Source organism: Antennarius striatus, chromosome 2 (assembly GCF_040054535.1).
Source record: "Antennarius striatus isolate MH-2024 chromosome 2, ASM4005453v1, whole genome shotgun sequence".
In the NCBI taxonomy this organism is placed as follows: domain Eukaryota; kingdom Metazoa; phylum Chordata; class Actinopteri; order Lophiiformes; family Antennariidae; genus Antennarius; species Antennarius striatus.
In genome coordinates, this window is record NC_090777.1 from 20121590 (window position 1) to 20140147 (window position 18558).

The 18558-nt window shown below is 40.1% G+C and overlaps 1 protein-coding gene across 5 annotated transcripts in view; it reads left to right on the forward strand.

The window, feature by feature from the left end:
• The first annotated feature begins 2138 nt into the window (after positions 1 to 2138).
• The window catches only part of wnk3 (WNK lysine deficient protein kinase 3), a 37078-nt gene continuing 20658 nt past the window's right edge, over positions 2139 to 18558 (forward strand). For 4 of the 5 annotated variants that reach the window (XM_068330174.1, XM_068330197.1, XM_068330206.1 and 1 more), the window contains exons 1-2: positions 2139 to 2671; positions 8757 to 9854. In XM_068330174.1, the coding sequence (XP_068186275.1) occupies positions 9132 to 9854 (723 nt within the window). In that variant the 5' untranslated portion in view covers positions 2139 to 2671; positions 8757 to 9131. Of the gene's footprint in view, positions 2672 to 5430; positions 5528 to 8756; positions 9855 to 18558 lie in introns of those variants that run through there. The other variant, XM_068330181.1, reaches the window with a different exon arrangement.

The following is an 18558-nucleotide window of genomic DNA, read 5'->3' on the forward strand; positions in this document are numbered from 1 at the left end:
TGCTGTCTCTTATCGAAAAGCCGACCTTCCCAAAAATTGTCTTACTTGAAACATTTCAGTAGAGGGAACCATAATCCTGTTTCTCTGGGGTTATTCAGTTCATTGTGCCGAAGGCGTCTGCCTGCGAAGCATATGTCACGAGTGTACGGTGGCGCGCTGTGACGTTCAGGGCCGGTCAGTCGGATTTTCAAATCGATGAGCCGAACAAAGCAGTGTATTTAGCATGAAATTGGAAACAACAGATGCCTTGGTCTTCTTAATTAATCAGATATCGTTTCAAATGGTAGTCCAGCTTTTAGATATGTCCAAGTTTAGATGTAATATCTTCCATATTTGACAGTCATTTGGAGTGAAATTTTAGAATGAACGGAGAGCAGCAGCTTGCTTTTGAAATCGCAGCGCTTCGTCTCTACGTAGAGAAAGGGCAGCACCGTGAAACTGTGTGCTCTCGTTCGCCCCCTCCGGTGAGATAGAGTACTGTCCGTCTCATTGCGCTTTTTATCTGCGGTTTTATGCAATCATTCATTCATTCAGCCGAAAGGAAAAGAAGAAGAAGAAGATTCATTCATTCATTTTCCTCCGATTGATCCGCCGCAGCGGGTCACGGGGAGCTGGAGCCTATCCCAGCTGGCATAGGGCGTGAGGCGAGCAAAACCAAATTCATTCATTCATTCATTCATTCATTCATTCAAATACTAATATATAAATATTAGGTTTATTAGCTGGACTAACTATGAAAATTACAGTTAATATTACAAGTGTCTGAAAACATATCGGAGACTTAATGAGAGACAGAAACAGGTACTGGACGATTACAAACTAGACTTAACAGTGAGAGATTGTTCAATCTGAGATGAGGTGAGGCTGCTGACTGCCTCACTTCAAGTGTCACTCATGTACAATATTTGAACAGGAAATAAGAAAATTCAGCAGTAATACGACTGAAATAATGGACATTACTATTCAGCAAGAAAATCACTGTAATTCCATACCAGAAAACTGAAAATGAAAAGAGTTTCATTTATTCATTATACGTTTATCTTTTAGTCTTTATGATGCAGGTGAGGCTTTGCCCCGCAACAGCCTCCTTCAACCACACGCCCCTGCGTGGGGATAAATGCAGCAAACCAAATGGAGAAGATTTCAGGTCTTACATGAACTGAGTATTGGCGCAGATTCTTGTTTTATTATTATTATTATTATTATTATTATTGTTGTTGTTGTTATTGAAGTTGTTTGTATTAAGTTGTCTTCAATTGTTGTTAACGAAACATTGTGATTTCAGTATATGAATTCATGAAAGAGTTGCGTGATTAATGAATGTGCCTGTGATATTAAAATGGAAAACAAGTCACTGATGCTGTATATGGTTGTAGTTTATTACTCACCGGGATTATCTCGATTTATATTTATCATCATCATAAAGCTAAATTATTGTTATAAACAATATAATATTACAATCATTAAAAATAGTGATGTGAGTCTATCTGATATCAACATTTTGTTCTCCTGTTGCATTCAAGGTTTAAAATTATAGGTTAATTGTTTACTTTAGTCTTGGTATTACGGTTTAAAAAGCAGTAAATTATGTGAACACGTATAAAGAGAAAAAAATATTGAAATGTAGGATTTATGACTCAGTACTACATTAATACTTCATACATTTATTTTGCTATTTACGATAATCAAGTAGTGTATAACATACATCATGTCAAAATATCTTAGTTATTTTCAGTAACATAAATAAATGGTAAACCAATACAGTACCTACAGTACAGTATTCGCATTTTTTCTTGAATTTGTCTCTTTGGGCTCACATTTTCGTAGAGTGGATTTTCTACTTTTTAAGAAAAAAACAACTCTTCTTCCACAGGTGTTCCATAAAAAATACTAGATTAAGGTAGTGTGACTAAAATGAAACCACCATGGCCAGGATGGTTAATCTCAACGATAGATTGGGGTTGAATACTGTACTTTTAGTTTACAGTCCTTGTGTACAATGTCCGAGGATTCCTGAATGCACCATCAAAGGCAGGGAACATTCCGTTTGTATTGTGTCACTACTGCCCTCTCGTGGTTCAGCATGCTTACAGTCGGTCTGTCGTCCAAGGATGGTGAGTTTCTATGGCAAGTGAGAACGGGCAAAGCGGAGCGCGCGCAGTGCGCACAAGAAGCCCCCGAGGCCGTTGGACCCGTGCGTTGTGCATTATGTAAATAAGTTCCTGTTATTACCCGGGTACCACTCACGCATGAATGGCCAGTCACACAAATTGGATCCGTCAAACCGAACAGCGAGTGGAAAAACCTGTAAACCATCGGAAAACATCGTTTGAATTGGAACGCATACACCAAGTGCTCTGTCGCTCTTCCACAGTCCGAGGACCGACGACTTTCAAGCTGGCAACACCAACCGTGGCGAGCGTGTAAAATATATGACGGAACGGAGCAGCGGTTTTTAAGACATATTTTCGAAATGAATTTTTTTCAATAGGCGTAAAATAATTTTGTGTACAGTAAGCCTAGTGTAAATATCACCTAATACGGTTTGTAGAAGCTCAAGGAACATATTTTAGAAAAATCACAGTTATCCAGGAATTAAGCTAGCTCCCATCTGCGCTGGGCAGCGCGAGCTTTTTATCGCTGGACCGACGACTTGCGCTGCTACCTTCGGGTGAGTGGTGTTGGTTGTTATTTCCAATTACAGCGCACACAGTAGTGTTGCGTGAGTCAAAGAGTGGATTTCAGCCACAGATTGTAATTATTTTGTTCTATCTGTTCCAGTAATTCGTTGTTACCCAGTCAGTGTTTGTCCTCTCATCAGATTCTTATATATTATATCATAGATAAGCTGTGGTGAGGTGCAGACCTGCGGGGGAACTGAAAATGTCAGGCCCTCAAACATCTACTGTTCAGCCCATCATTCCAATGATTTGCTTGTTGTCACGTCTTAAAGGCCACTTTTTTTCTGTTCATTTGTGATTCGTCTGAATCGTTATGCTCTCTCACTGTGATGATGGCGTTTGGCATTATCACCTCTTGCGTGGCGTTACCGAAGTCAGCTGATCCACCAGATAGCCTGTAGCTGTACTTCATGCTACCTGCACATTGAGGCATCTTTGTGGCATGCATGCTTTAATAAAGAGTAATTGGATTTTGCTGACATAAATACATCTGCACAACCACAATATTTGAATGATGCAATGTTCAAATTATGTTTTCTAGAAAAGATCTTCAGATATTTGCATATTATTTTTAAATTATTTATCAACACTCCCAGGACAGCCACACATTTTTAGTTAGATGTCAATAAATTACATCTGATAGTCCCCGGGGTTGCGAATGGTGTACTCTAAACATTAGAGAGGAGGCTCCTTCTGAAAAGGCTGACTGCTGCTGAACTATTGAATCAACTCTTGGCTGAAGTACTCCATCTTCCATAAAAGTTCCAAGACCATTTACAGGAGTGGACTCAGTTGCCGATATGAGCTCCAGGAGTAGTAAGCTACTTTAGTAACATGTAATCCTGATTCATCAGTGGCTGATTAAGGAGCCTCTACCTCACCTGGATTAGAGGAATCCTGTGGTATGGGATGGCTCTGTTCACTGAGGGGAATGAAAGAGAACCAAATGGGAGTTAGATAACACATATTCTCTCTCTCTGTCTGTTTTTTCTCTCTCAGAACAGGACTGTGTGTGTTACCTACACTCCACACTCCCATGCTTGACCTGGATTAGACAAAAGTCCTTGTTGTGTTTTCAGCCTTGAGTTTTCCTATTTGGTAGAAACTGCCATTGTGTATTTGATTCTAATTGAAAGCATTAGATTTCTCAAATTTCATGAGTTTTAGTGGCAGTCATTTCAATTTTAATTAAGGTTGGCATGATTCATTCTCCTTTAATTGCACTCAGCTCTTAAATTACAGTGGTGGATGAACTGACTTTTTTTTTGTCAAGGGTTAGTTTTAAAGAGCTGCTGATGAATACATGTGCTTGTGAGCTCAGTTACCTTCAGCAGGTTAACATTTTTCTGTTTGGTAGTTAACAGAATAAATCATAAAGTCCTCTATGAATTTGATTATATTTTGTGTTTTGTTGTTAAGGAATTTTGTTTAAACAGTTATACATTGTAAATGTTTCACACAATAATGGTTAACTCTGATCACTATCTCTTTGTCAGTTTGGCAGCAGGAAGTCAGCTGTTTGTAGTTGTATACCTTTTACAGAGCTATATTCTATGTGTTTTGACAGCAGTCTTGCCTGACAAAGTCATGAACATAAACAGCCTCTTGCTTTTACTCCTGTGGTCATCAGCTGAGTCACAGAGTTCAGATGTAGGCCTGTGATCTTTAGAGTGGTTGATGCTTGGCACAAAAACTGTTTGAATCCCGTCCAACAGCTTTCCAGACCTTTGCTTTGATTTGTCTCCTCATATCTTTCAGTCACCACCTCCTCCTTAAATCTCTTTGGGGGTGATTCTAAACTATGAACAGAAGTGGCCTGATTTCAGTGTTGCATTAATCATGCACATAGAAGTTGTTGGACCTGGCAGTTATTGGTTTGAAAAAGATTTGCATTGATCTAAGGTACCATTATTCAATTAACTAATAGCAAAGTATTGTTTTTCACATCAAACTAGTGATGCTGGTATTTAATAAGGAAATACTAAAAGAATGCAAGGCACAAATCATATCATATGGCAGTGCTGTCACCACTTCAAGGAATTTCACCTGACATTCAACCAGCTCTGTCCTTATGTTCAGGAAACATCAGACTGAGAGGCATAGCAGCGTATGAACAGGTTTACAGTAAAGTGGAGCTTCACCCGGCACTCCTTGTACCCAGCCTTGCTATGACACCGGTCATATCAATGGAAACTATGCCTATGCTAATGTAAACACGTCATGTTTCCAACCTTTTCCAACTATTAAATGCATTCCTCCTCCTCTCCTCTCCTCTCCTCTCCTCTCCTCTCCTCTCCTCTCCTCTCCTCTCCTCTCCTCTCCTCTCCTCTCCTCTCCTCTCCTCTCCTCTCCTCTCCTCTCCTCTCCTCTCCTCTCCTCTCCTCTCCTCTCCTCTCCTCTCCTCTCCTCTCCTCTCCTCTCTTTTGTTCAGGCAGAAATTTAGCTATAGTCACTGCTTTCATTCACACAAACATTGGCACATATTTTATCAGACAAAATCCCCCCAGCCCCCCTTTTGTCTGTGTAGCCCCCCTCTCTTTATCTCTCTCTTGTTCTCTTTCACACATGCATTTTTCCCACCCCTTCTACCAGCCGGCCCCCCTCGCTCCATCTCTCCTTCCCTGTCTCTCTGTTTGAAACTCTGCTGTTCCCCTGCTCCCACTAACTACAATCCCTTCCTGTCCCCCTCACCACATTTTATTCACTCTTTTCTTCTACTTGTTCCCATCAATGCCAAACGGTGCTGTCTGTTCACACACAGAGTCCCTTTGCTCTTCCTTTGTGTGTCTACCTAATTTTCCAGGGGAAGTTTGGTTCCAGGGGATTTATATGTGTATCGACATCAAGTAAGGGATGATGAAATGTGCACTGAGGAGATGAAATGCATGCATGTATTTGATTTAAAGTTATAGAGGATGCAACACTTCAGTCTGTGTACTTTGTGCAATAGCAGCGTTTGTGGAGGGCTTGTCTTCTCTTTACAGTACTGTACTACAATTTTTTTTATCACTGACAGCAAGAAGTTTCAACAAAAACAAACATGGTACAAAGAACAGAAATCACATCTTTGATATCCGTAATGCGAAGGTGTCACATTGATTGTTGTCGTTTACTGCAGAAATGATTAGGCAACTGCAGGTGTTCTCTTCATGCAAAAAGGCTCACAGAAGCCTGGAGGCCTGGCAGAGTGAACATGTCAGATGCTTGGTTCTCATGCACTCCGGTACTGATAGATAAATGAACAATCAATTATTCTGACATGTGAACTTGGAATGTGCATACTATTGTTTATTTTCTACTATAGAGATGTCACTGCTTCAGCTGTGATTTTGACATCTTTAGCTTTCTCAATTTTGTTCCGGGTGACAGTTACTTGGTCGTATGGCTGTTGTCAGGACGTTCCTGGGAGTATTCTTTCACTGATAGAGGACATGCTATTTTAATGTGAGAGGTTTAATTCTCACGAGTTTTTGTCTGTGATCATAACATAATTGAATTTGGGGACATAAAGATAAAGACCGAGACAATGCTCTCTCTAGCCTGCCTGTGTGTTTTGTATCTGTGTATGTGTGTGTGTCTGAAGGGGGAAATTGGGCGGTGGGGATCGGTAGTGATGGAGCTGAACGTGCCTGATGTGCTGTGATAACTCTGTCCGGTATGTGGTTTTCATGGGAACTCCTTGCCCTCGGGACATGAGTAAATAAGCTCCTGTTTAAAGGGGAACTTCCCTCTCTTTATCGCCTGTTGTCTTTCCCCCTTTATGTTTCCCCACATCCTGTTAGCATTTACCTTTTCATTCTCATTGTACAGAGCAGCATGTATTGTATAGGATCTTTCATGAAAATGTTAGTCTTAGTTTTTTCCATTTGTTGTGTTGAAATGAGTCTACTGAAATTGCTAGTTAAGAGATCAAGGTATATAAGATATGATTATTAAGTGTCAAGATTGATAGCAGGTCCTCTTGGTGGCTCTGGTAATACATGGGACATATGGTGTTTTAAACACTTGCACTGAAGTTCTTTTATTGTTCAGGCATAGTTCATTGGACAAGCTAGAAACAGATAACTCAGTTCAAGTAGATTCAAATGTTCAGATTTATATACTTTCTCAATATGAAATTACTCAAATGACCAGTTCTATCAATAACATTAAAATGTTGCATTTTGTTATCGTGTGTATAGCGCCCTGTGGCTAACAGGTTAATGACAGTCATAGTTTGTCTCTTGAGTGTGCCAGCCTCAAGAATGTCACCGTACTGGACTTCTTCCTTGTTGTCCAGGAGCTTCTCAGCAGTTGGTCTAATATCAGCCTTTTGTTATTCCAATTTGACTGACAGCTACAAGAATTGTCTGTCAGAATCCTTTGCTGGGGCAATGAGCTTGATGTGAGTGTTGATGACTGCATCATAAAAGAGGCAATATCTCTGACCCACCAGTTGAGTTCAAATTACGTCATGATGGGCAGAACTCATTAAAATGAAGAGATCTTGACTGTTAGCACAGAAAACATTCAAAGGGCCTTAATAGACTGTACATGATTGGTCCCAAAATCCTAACAAAAAACTAACTCGGGTGCTGATGGAAAATAAATAATGTACTAAGAGTTAATACTAGTTTTTTACCTTTTTCTACATCATTACATTCCTAGGACGATCCAAGTTGTTGTTTTGTAGAAATCATATGCATACTCTCCTCTAAGTTCAGTTGTTTTATCACACATGATGACATTGGACTGGTATGTATAATTGGTAGCCCACCTCATTTTCTATAATATTTGCTTGGGCATGACTACAGGCAGCTAGTGTCCCAATGAAACATCTCCAATCTCTGACATATTGTTTGTTTTATGAAGGCAGATGAGAAATATTACCCAGGGACATATGAGAAGTTAAAATAAAGTTGTCTGCCAATGTATACACAGGAAGCCAGATAGTGAAAGAGATACAGCATCGAAGGGCTGTTGCCCGGTCTGAGGAAACCTGTTGTTTTCAGATTTACCTTCTTTCAACAGAGAGCCCTTTTAAGATGCATATGATCGTCCTGTCTGAATGGTTGATTGCTGATGCCCTCAGTAAAACTGTGTGGTGATGCCTGTGCTGTTGATAATCACAATCATGCTTATGTATTTATGAGCTTTTTGTTGCAGATGTGTGGTAGGCACTCCGGCAGTTCGACAGTCTTTCGGTTTATTAATTATTTATGCTCAACTGGCCCATAGTTTATCATCTATTTTTAATGGCTGAGATCGTATACTGTAATCCTAACTGCAGCTTTCTGTCCACTAATGGAGCTGTTGAACACGACTAAAGTTAGAAGACATTGATAAACTTGCACTTGATGATTGATGAAGCTATGTGTAATTATTGGCAACGCTGGGTAAGATTCTGTGGCTTCGATATCAAAGTTCAACTCTGAGCAAAAAGGCATCTTTTGTTTGGCACATAAAGTGAAGTGTTTGCTTTCCAGTGTGATCTCAGTGACATTCCTAGTGAATATAAGGTTCCAGATTCACATCTTCTGAAATGTAAGTCGGTGTCTGATGATAGGACCTTTGTACCAATTAGGAAGAACTTCACAATAATCCTGAAAAGTTGAATCTGAAGCAACTAGACTTCTGTTTGGGATATTAAGAGGTTTCTCCTCTCATCTATTTGTAACTGACTGGGGAGTACAGACATTTAAACTCCACTGAGGTCATTAACACATTAACAGCAATTAAGATCACATGTTAACAGCTAAGTCAAAAACATTATAATGGGTTGTTGTAGTCATTGAAGGCACAAGTAGTGTATTTGTCTACTGGGACATCACATGAGCATTATTAGTTTAATTATCTGCACTCTTGTTACTAGTTTATTCCCATCAGCCATTTAGATCTGAAAGAGCCTCTTGGATGAGAAGTGAAACATCTTTACACCCTAAATAGAAGTCCAGTTGCCAGTTTTACTCATCTTTTTTTCCAGACAGTATTCTCATTTCTTTCTTTTTTTAAATATTTGAATATGTCAGCAACATGACAACAAGCATCTCCCTTGACATTCTGATATTAAAACAATGTTTTGTTTTTGCCTTGCAGAGTTTATTTCAAGATATTCATGCAACAGGCTGGAAGAAAAATGCTACAGCTTTCTAAAAATACTTGAGCACTTCACCAAAACATGCTAAGGAAAAAATGTAGGAAAAGGTAAAGAAGAAAGAGACTATTCTCTAACAGTTGTGATCTCACCTTTCTGTTGTTCTGTAAGTCATATCATAAAAGAACACAGAGACGGAGAAGAGAGGGAAGGTGGAAGAAAGATCAAGGATGTCAGTCAGTCACCTGCCACACTGAAAGAACTGTTTAGAAGAGTGGGTGAACATACAAAAACAGAGAGACGGGGACTGACGGAGGAGTAAAGGTTTGGAGGAGGAAAAGGAGGAGGTCCAGGTGGAGTGAGACAAGCCATCTCCCATGGCTACCGATCCAGGAGACCCCACTGGCACTGAGGACTCCTCGGAGAAAACTGATGGACAGAGGGAGGACGATGCAGAGCGGCAGGGCAGGACTGACCCTCAAGGGGAGAAGACACACAACACACCTTCAAACCTCCCCTCCTCCCAGTCTGAGGAGAGGCAACAAACAGGACAAGAGGATGGACTTCAAGAAGGAGGAGGAGGAGGACAATCCAGCCAGCTGGGTGAGAAGAACCCAGTCAGACTGATTTTGTTCTCCACACCTTCCATACCAGTCGATATTAGTCAGAACCGTCTGAGGAAAGAAAAGCGCTTCTTCAGGAAGAGTGTGGAGATTTGTGAGGAGGAGGATGTAGTGGAGGTACCTCCAGAAGCTCCCCACAGTGCTCCCCACTTGGACCTGTGCTCCTCAGACTCAGTCTTTGCCAGCAGTGGCCAGCGGCAGGGAGATCCTTCACCTTGTGGTGACCTGAGCCATGAAACACCCTGTCCCAGCTCTAGCCAGGAGCAAGGCAAAGATGCTTCTTGCTCTGTAACTACTCAGAGGGGGAAGGAGAGGGACCGAGAGCAGGAGGAGGAGGCAGAGATGAAAGCAGTGGCCACCTCTCCTGGAGGCCGGTTCCTCAAATTTGACATTGAACTAGGCAGAGGAGCCTTCAAGACAGTGTTTAAAGGCCTGGACACAGAGACATGGGTGGAGGTTGCTTGGTGTGAACTTCAGGTAAGAATAAAATATGGTTTGTTTTTAACACTGTAGTGCTAAATATTAAACCATGAGATTCTGTGCAGGAATGTGCGCACAACCCTGGGAGATAAAAGGAAATAACAGAAAATAATTTTGTGATGAGTGTGCTTTGGAGATCTTGTTTTTTGGAAGTGAATAATATAAGTCCCACGAATGTATTCTCTTGAAATGTGGAATTCAGCATGTTGGCTGTTTGCTATTCATGCTGGTTGCTGGACTGCAGTTAAGTGGAAACTGGGATGAAAAAGAGGAGCATTGCTTATAGTTGAATGATGACACAAAATGAGGGTGGAGTTTGTTTCTTTGTAGGACTGTCATAAATTTCTGAAAAATAGACAGCGTTTGTCCTTGTTGTGAAGTGGTATCCTAGTATTTTCTGCATTAACCTGAGTGGTATTGATTCATTCATGACACATAAGGCCAAATGTTATATTGAATTACAGGTAATAACACTGGGTTTAGCAGCTGTGATTTAAGTCAGGCTAGGGACTCTACAGTTGTTCAAAAGAAAACCAAGTGAAGGTCTCCATTTAGTCTCACTTGTTATTTTGGCATACGTATCTAATTAATTAGTTATCATGCATTGCAAAAAAAGGATATAATGAGTGTAATGAATGCCTTATCAGTAATAACGTCCACCAGGAGCATTACGTTTTAATTTATGTCAATTTGCTCTTGGTTTTTTTTTGAGTGGCAAGATTACACAAACTGTCCAGATAGATTTTCATTAAACTTAGTGAAAGGACTATTGGCCTGAATGTTTCAATTTCGGTGAAGATCTGAAGAAAAGAGTGGCTTTTACATTAAATATATGGCACATTTGGAAATTCTCTCAAATTGAATAAAAATTGAATGAAATTCACTGGAAGAATGGGTGATGGGTGAATGCATTAAGAGAGGCTACCTATCTACCAATCTACCTACCTAACTACTCACCTACTTACCATCCTACCTCCCTACCTACCCACCTACCTACCTACCTACCTACCTACCTGCCAATCGATCGATCAATCAATCAATCAATCAATCAATCAATCAATCAATCAATCAATCAATCAATCAAATTTACGTGTCAACCACAAAGAGTCCTTTCTTTAAACATTGTTTTAATGGATAGAATATTTTCCATAACTAAAAAAGAACTACTAGATAACAGATTTCCATGAAACTTGCTGAGGCAAGAGATATGGTCTAGTCTTAACATGCGCCCAGGTATGTTGTAGACTTCAGTTAATGTCTCACATACTTCTGCTGTGTTATGTAACAAAGTGGGAAATGGGAATAGTCACGTGAAAGGAAAGCTCTGAACGGGATGCATTTTCTGAGCATGAACAAATTCCAACAATTTACAGAAAAAATGTAGATTGACCAGAAAACAATTCTGAGAGAAACTCTTTGTCGTGGACTTCATTGTCTCGGTCTTTACATACCGGAGACAACTGTATTTATTAAGCTGATGAGTAATGGGCAACATTGTTAAATGATGTATATTCAACATGTGGGAGACAGACTTGTGGAGGAGAGAAGAAATGCATCCCTCTGACTCTCGGCCCTACAATAGAGAGCAGTGTTATGGTAAGCCATCTGATTTGACTGCTGGCTTTGTGTGAGAAAAGTCAGTCATGTGTTTGGTTTGGAGCTAATTCCAAAACAAGAGGCTTGCCTAATCCTTGAGATCAGTCTCTGTCTGTTGGATGAGGATCAGGCATGGCATCCTCACCTATGCTGGCTGTCTTCGAACATGTAGTGAAGCAGCTTCTTATCCGCAGGTGACCTCTGGTTCTGGGTATGTCATACCGACGTAGCTCCCGCCACATCCTTTCCAATTATTTCATGTGTTCTTTAATCCAGGAATTACAACATCCTGGTAAAGGAAACATATTTCCCTCAGCAAGCTGCATTGTTTCGTACATCTAGCAGAGGCACAGTATTCTGGCTCATGACTGTGAGCCAAGCTGGTAAAGATTTTTTTTTAAAGTAAGTCTTAAGCTCATTAAAGCACATGTATTGAATCTGTGATATGATACGCAAGTTTGGCTCCACAAATTCACTGAGTCAACTTAAATTAATTGTGAATCATTTCTGTAAATTATTTGTCGAGAAAACTGAAATTTCTTAATAATTACGAGTATGTGTGTCTGACAGAACATGTGGAAATGTGCGTGTTAAAGACTGTTTCTAACTTGCAAAGCAAAGAGATGGAGAAAAGAGTGACGAGAAAAAGAAAGGCGATAATGGTGAGTCAGAAAGAGTGAAAATGAAGGAAAGACGTCAAAGCAAATGAGGTATCAGACATCTTTCACAGAGAACAGGTGTGCAGGTAATGCTACTTTACATACATTAAGACATGTGCAACACACATATCCTCATACACACAGAGTACACAATGGCCTTATCACACACCTGTGATAATCAAACACCTGTGTTTGATTGTTAAGGTCTATGTCTTGTGACATAATGAAAAATAGTTTTGATATACTTTAACTGGTTAAGTGAAGATTAACCAAAGTAAAATGAAATTTATACTGACTCAAATGACATGATCTGTCCTGTTTACGTCACAGAACCAAAGCTTATAGACAGTTTCAGGGTCAGCTGTCATTATCATGGATATTAATGGTTAGAAATGATTAGCTGACTTTGTTGATAATAAGTTATCCAAATAGGGTTTTTCCTGTAAAGATGGGAAATCTTCAGTGAAGCGGTACAGTGCAGACATACTTCAATTTAGAATGTGCAAATGGTGTTTATCTGAGCTGAGTTAAAGTGCCGCTGCCGCCTCACAACATGGCGGACCCGGGTTCGAGTCCCGCTCTGTGCGGAGTTCGCATGCTCTGCGTGGGTTCTCTCCGGGTTCCCCGGCTTCCTCCCACCTCCAAAAAGCATGCTCTTCAGGTTGATTGGCCGTTCCAAATTGACCGTAGGAGTGAGTGTGTGTGTGTGAATGATTGTTTGTTTCTATGTGGCGTCGTGCCCAGAGTGTCCCCCACCTCACACCCTGAGACTACTGGGATAGGCACCAGCTCCCCTGCGACCTGCGTTAGCGGATTAAGCGGGTTGGAAGATGAATGAATGAATGAATGAATGAATAGTCAAATTCCATATATTTCTACACTCTTGTAATGTCAAAGATCTCTTATCTCTCCCAGTTATAAATGCAGGTTCCAGTGTTAAAATAACAGCAACAGATGTCCTTCTGCTCATCCATCATAATGCAGTAAGACTCTTGACAGTCTGTTTGATTCTACTCTTTTGAAGGCACTGAGTGGGATAAGAGGATAAAGAGAATGTACATGACCAGCCAATGCATTTGTTGCTGTTTTAACTATCCTGCGGCCTGGGAGCACCTAACTCTTCTCCTCTTGTGTCCACAAAGACAGGGAAGCCAGAGGATTAGCTGTCCAAATTCAACTTGAAAGAGTGTGTAATTAAAGTTCCCAGTGCAGACACCATCTCTCTTCTTTCTACTTACCTTTCTCTGGGAATTTCACGCCTTAAAGGGCAGAGCTATTTATCTCTGTTTATAAGGCTTCACTTTATATTTTTGCATTTATTACCCTAAGTGGATGTGTTCTTACATTTGTGTGTTCAAGCTGTTGCTCTCTGTCAGTCTCTATCAACATATGCTGTTGTATTTGTCTGCCTGTCACCCTCTCCCTCTTTTCCTCTTTCACCATCCCTTCTTCCATCTCTCCCTCCATCACTTTTTGTTGGTGTGATTGAGCATGCAGAGTGATTCAGGGGAGTTAATTACATTGGGTGCCTGTAAGACTGGAACAAAAACCTTGCACATACAGCATAACTTGTCCAACAGAAACCAGACGGGTTGAACTCTGTAATCCCAGACTGGTCTAGTTCCAATCAGCTCAGACCAGCCAGACCACACTCAGAGGTCAACCATTCACTACAAGTCTGCCTTACTGGTTACCATTATAATAACTTCCACCTTAAACCTTCGATATATTTGAATTGCTATGCTTTGTTGTTTTTTGAATTCATGCCTGCATCTGAATTCCAGAAAGGATTGTCATTATAAGGCCATTAGAGAACACAGGTTTGCTTAAGAGTGATATTGACATATGCAGTTTGATGTGCAACCCGTTAAGCTAGACCCATTGTTCCCTTGTATGCTGTTGACACACCCAATTGTAAGTTAACGTCTTTATAATTGTGAGATCAACCTGTTTGCTATTCGCTGTCAACCTCATGTTAGAGAGCTGTAGCACGCTGTTATTATTACAATAATAATTGTAAAAACACTGAATAACAAATGTTTTTCTGCTAAGTATTATTTTGCCTAATGTCAATTAGCAACAGCTAAAGTGCGGTGCTGGCAATGACGTGAGGCATGCTGCAACAAAGAAAGGCTATTGACGCTCTACTAAAGTAGGAGAGACAAAAATCAAATGTGCAACAGATTAACTGACTAAACTAGCATGAAATCGACCTCACCAAACTGACCTGATACGTGCTCAACTAGGGCGCAACCAGTTAACAAATTGTCCCTCAAGCTGTAGCCGCATTACATGAACAGCAATGGAAAATCAATTGGTATTGAATATTTGAGACAGAAACACAACGACTGGTAACCTAATTAAAATCTAATAAATTTGAGGTGCTTAATTTATTTGACATGCCCATAATCTGAAACACATTACAAAACATAATGACTGAGAAGTGAGTGAGATTTTTGGATGAGTTCAAAAGGGTAAGGGATTAAAACTCACCACTTGCAAAATCATCGCTCTCCATTCTTGTGCTGCACATCAGCTTCAGCAGTTTAAGTCTTTGATGAAAGTTTGAGTTTGAGTGTAAGGCAAGGGAATCACACCCTTCTATCTTTGAGTAAGTCCCACTATACAGGCTCACCGTGCTGTTTTTCACATATCCTGCTTTTTCGATGTGTATTGATGCCAACATGTCATATAAAGCTTGTTTTGTTTTGTGTTTTGTTTTTTTGAGTCAAAATAAGTGAGTTGTTCTATTTTGTCAATGCCATTGACTTTTTCCAGTTGATTAACAGGATATCATGATACTGAATTTACCTCTGCAACTGTATAACACCAGTGCTGTAATGTTATGAAGTTATGAAGACCACCTAACAAGTGGTCAGAGCAAATGCAATGACTAGTATAGCTAAAGCCATCTGTGAAGCCTGGTGAACTTGGCCTACTAACCTTAGATTCTAATCTGGCCTTTGTGTCTACCTTTCAGCAACCTGTCTTACTAGCCTGACCTGTTGTACTTATGCTAATCCAATCCTAGTCACTCACTACGTTGGATTTTCAAGAATTGATATTCCTGCTCTCATACTACAGGGTGAATCATCTACTTACAAATGTGTAAATGTACAAATATCACCCTACAGGTCAGATAGATAGATAGATAGATATATACTTTAATGATCCCAAGGGAAATTCAGTGCTCCATTATGTGTTGATAACGTACTAAGTCAAGCCCTATTTCTCCAGCAGTAGCTGAGGAGTGTAATCAGGGAAGCCAGTTCATCTTAAGTTGTCTATGTGACATCTGACACTCTGGCAGTGTTTGCCAGAATAGATGTTTTAGGGCTCACGTGCTTTGGCTTTTGTGACCCTTGACTCTTGCTACCTGGCTAACGTGTCTGGTGGGCCATGTCCTATCTGTTTTCTGTTTTATGGGGCTATTGGCTACAGGCTGACCTTCTGCTCCACCAGATGTCTGATCCAAGAAAATCTCATGGCGTTCAATCAGGTGTTAGGTTGTATTCTGTTTACCAAGTAATAGTGTCAAGCTAGCCTATCCCTGTGATGACAGCACCATTTTGTGGCACAACCGACTATACAGGTTTTGAACACTTAAGTATTACAGTTTCAATGACACTAGTATTTGTTAAGACTACATTGTAGGACTACAGTGTAAAACATCACAGTAAACTAACATCCATAGAAATTGGTCACTGTCTCTGACAGATTCACAAAAAATTAAAACATTGATTATGATCAAGATTGAACAACAACATGATCTTGTTGGATTACACTATTGGGCGGCACAGTGGCACAGTGCGTAGCGCTGTCACTGCACAGCAAGGCAGCTCAGGTTTCGGGTCCGCTCTGTGCGGAGTTACATGCTCTGTCTGTGTCTGCTTGGCTTCTTTCCGGGTTCTCTGGCTTCCTCCCACCTCCAAAAACATGCACTTAAGGTTAATTGGCCGGTTCCAGATTGCCTAGGTGTGAGTGTGTGCATACATGGTTGTCTGTCTATTTGTGTTTTCGTGGTGCACTGGTGTTGTGCCAGGATGGTGTCATCTCAGTCTCCCAGTCAAGTGGGATAGACTCCAGCACCTCGCGACCTGTGACAGCGGATGAAGCAGGTTTAGTAGATGAAAACATGAATGGATTACATTACTGGTATATGCTCTGCTGTTCCTTTTCATTTGTGAAGTCACAAAAACACGACATTACACTTGAACATTATTTAATGTGGTAATTGTGACACACACAGTAGCTTGTTCACAGAGTTATTCATTAGAATAATTGCTTCCAGAGGTCCATGATACAGAGACCTACACTACTTAAAGCCTTTTGGATTTTATAAACATTTAGGTATTTTTATTACATACCGTACTTCTTTCTATGCCTCTACAACATTCAGAATTATTGCAGCTATTTTCATAAATTCATTGTCATGTACGAACTTGCATGAATCACATAGATCACTGTGACTGACTCTAGGAGTTGAGTTCTTCCACCAGGAGAAAATAAGAGGTTTCTGCTTTGGGGAACTCCATTACAGATTTGTTAAAAAAAAAATCTTCAGTGAAAATCTTCATGGAATTTATGCATACAACCACAAACTACATCAAAAAAGATCTATGCATGCAAAACTTCACTGGGAACTTACACTTTTTAGTGGACGATAAATGTTGTTTAATTGCATTTGGGTTTGTTGCGCAGTCTTGGCAGAAAGACTGTCTCAATAGTGACATACCAGCGGAAAGGTTATTGCCTTTGCTTTCCACAGATGTTTTTCTTGTTGTGTGAACATTGGTGCGTGTATGGGTGTGTCTGAGAGTGGCTATACAAGCCCGTCTAGACACAAACTCACCAACTGAACTGTTCCTAACCTTTGCCAACGATGAGTCTGATGTGACACTAAATGTGAGGAGGCATTACATAGGGACACACAAGCTCAGGGTCACACTGTGATAGTGAAACAGAGTGACAGAAAAAGAGCAGAGGCATCACTCTCTCGCAAAATAAAACACATGAAAAACAAGGTGTAGATATGGGTAGATGTACCATGCAGCCATTTAGCATGGAGATTACATGTAGACACACTTGTTCATGCACAGGTACACACACAATGGCATAAACACACATGCACATAACAATGCGAGGTGTTAAACAATGGGAGCATGAGGGTAGATCTAAGTTGAGGTTTATTATTTTTAGCCTTGATAGTGCAACAAAGCACACTCTTTTTATTGATTCCTTTTTCCCACAGAGAGGAGAGATGAAGGCCTTACCTCCACCAGTACTTCCAGAAAAAGGCAATGAACCAGTATAGAACCAGAGAGCACAAGCTATAGAATAAGTTGAATCAGGTGCAGGGGGATAGGAAGCCAAGTTGGTAACAGATAGATACAGGAACAAAGAAACGGCATTACAAGAAATATTGTTTATTTACATCCAGGCATCTGTAGACCATCACCTCCATTTGGTGATCTTTGTGTAAGCAAAAAAAATTACATCAATGGAATCGATCAGTGGAAAAGCAGTGCAGCAATGACTTCCATTGAAAGTGAAGTCTGTTTGTGACATGACTGGCTATAAAGTGAGTCTCCCATGAACATTAAGTAAGACTGCTGTGTTTTGATTTCATATAAACAAGCTTCTTTTTAAAGAAAAACACAGCAGTGATCTTTTGAAATGTATTTTCTATTCAAACCTTTCACCACTACCTAGTAATGTTTCGGAATAGTAGGTCAACAAAAGTCAAAAGACCGCAGACTTTATTTTGTTCGTGTCGCACGTGCAAGTGTTAGACAGTAAACAGTTGCATCTGACAAGTCTAAAAATATGCATGGACAGAATGGGGCTAGTGAGCACTTCCTCTAATGTTAATGCTTTGACTGTGAACATCATGTTAGATTCTTCAATATTATATCACTATCACAACTGACATATTCATAAACAGTTATGTACAACTAGTTGCATTATCAGGGGGAAATAAATATCAATATTAATTTCTGGATACAGAATAGTTTACTAATGACAAACCTCAAGGTTTAATAAAATATACAAAAAATAACATATAGGTAATATATGACAAAGTACAGTCATTTGAACATTAGATTACAATGTGAGCACTACAGAGTATTTTTTTTAAATAGTATTTATGTAATATCCTATGCACCAGTAATCAGATAATCAATGACTGTCACACTTAATGTGGGTTGCTGCCTTTGTCTGTGAATTGGATTTTTAACATGTCCATTATGTCCTCCATAGTGGGTAATGGTGGCAGATGCAGCACAAATATGTTTTATAAAGCTCCAACCGGGGTGTTGCCTCAGTACTGCTGGAACGCTGTGTTGGCAGTACCATCTAGTGGCAGTCATGTTCAGGCAACAGTCATGGTTTGTGTGTCTCAGGTAGCCTCGAAGCATTTTTGAAGAATCATGAAGCAATATTCTTCT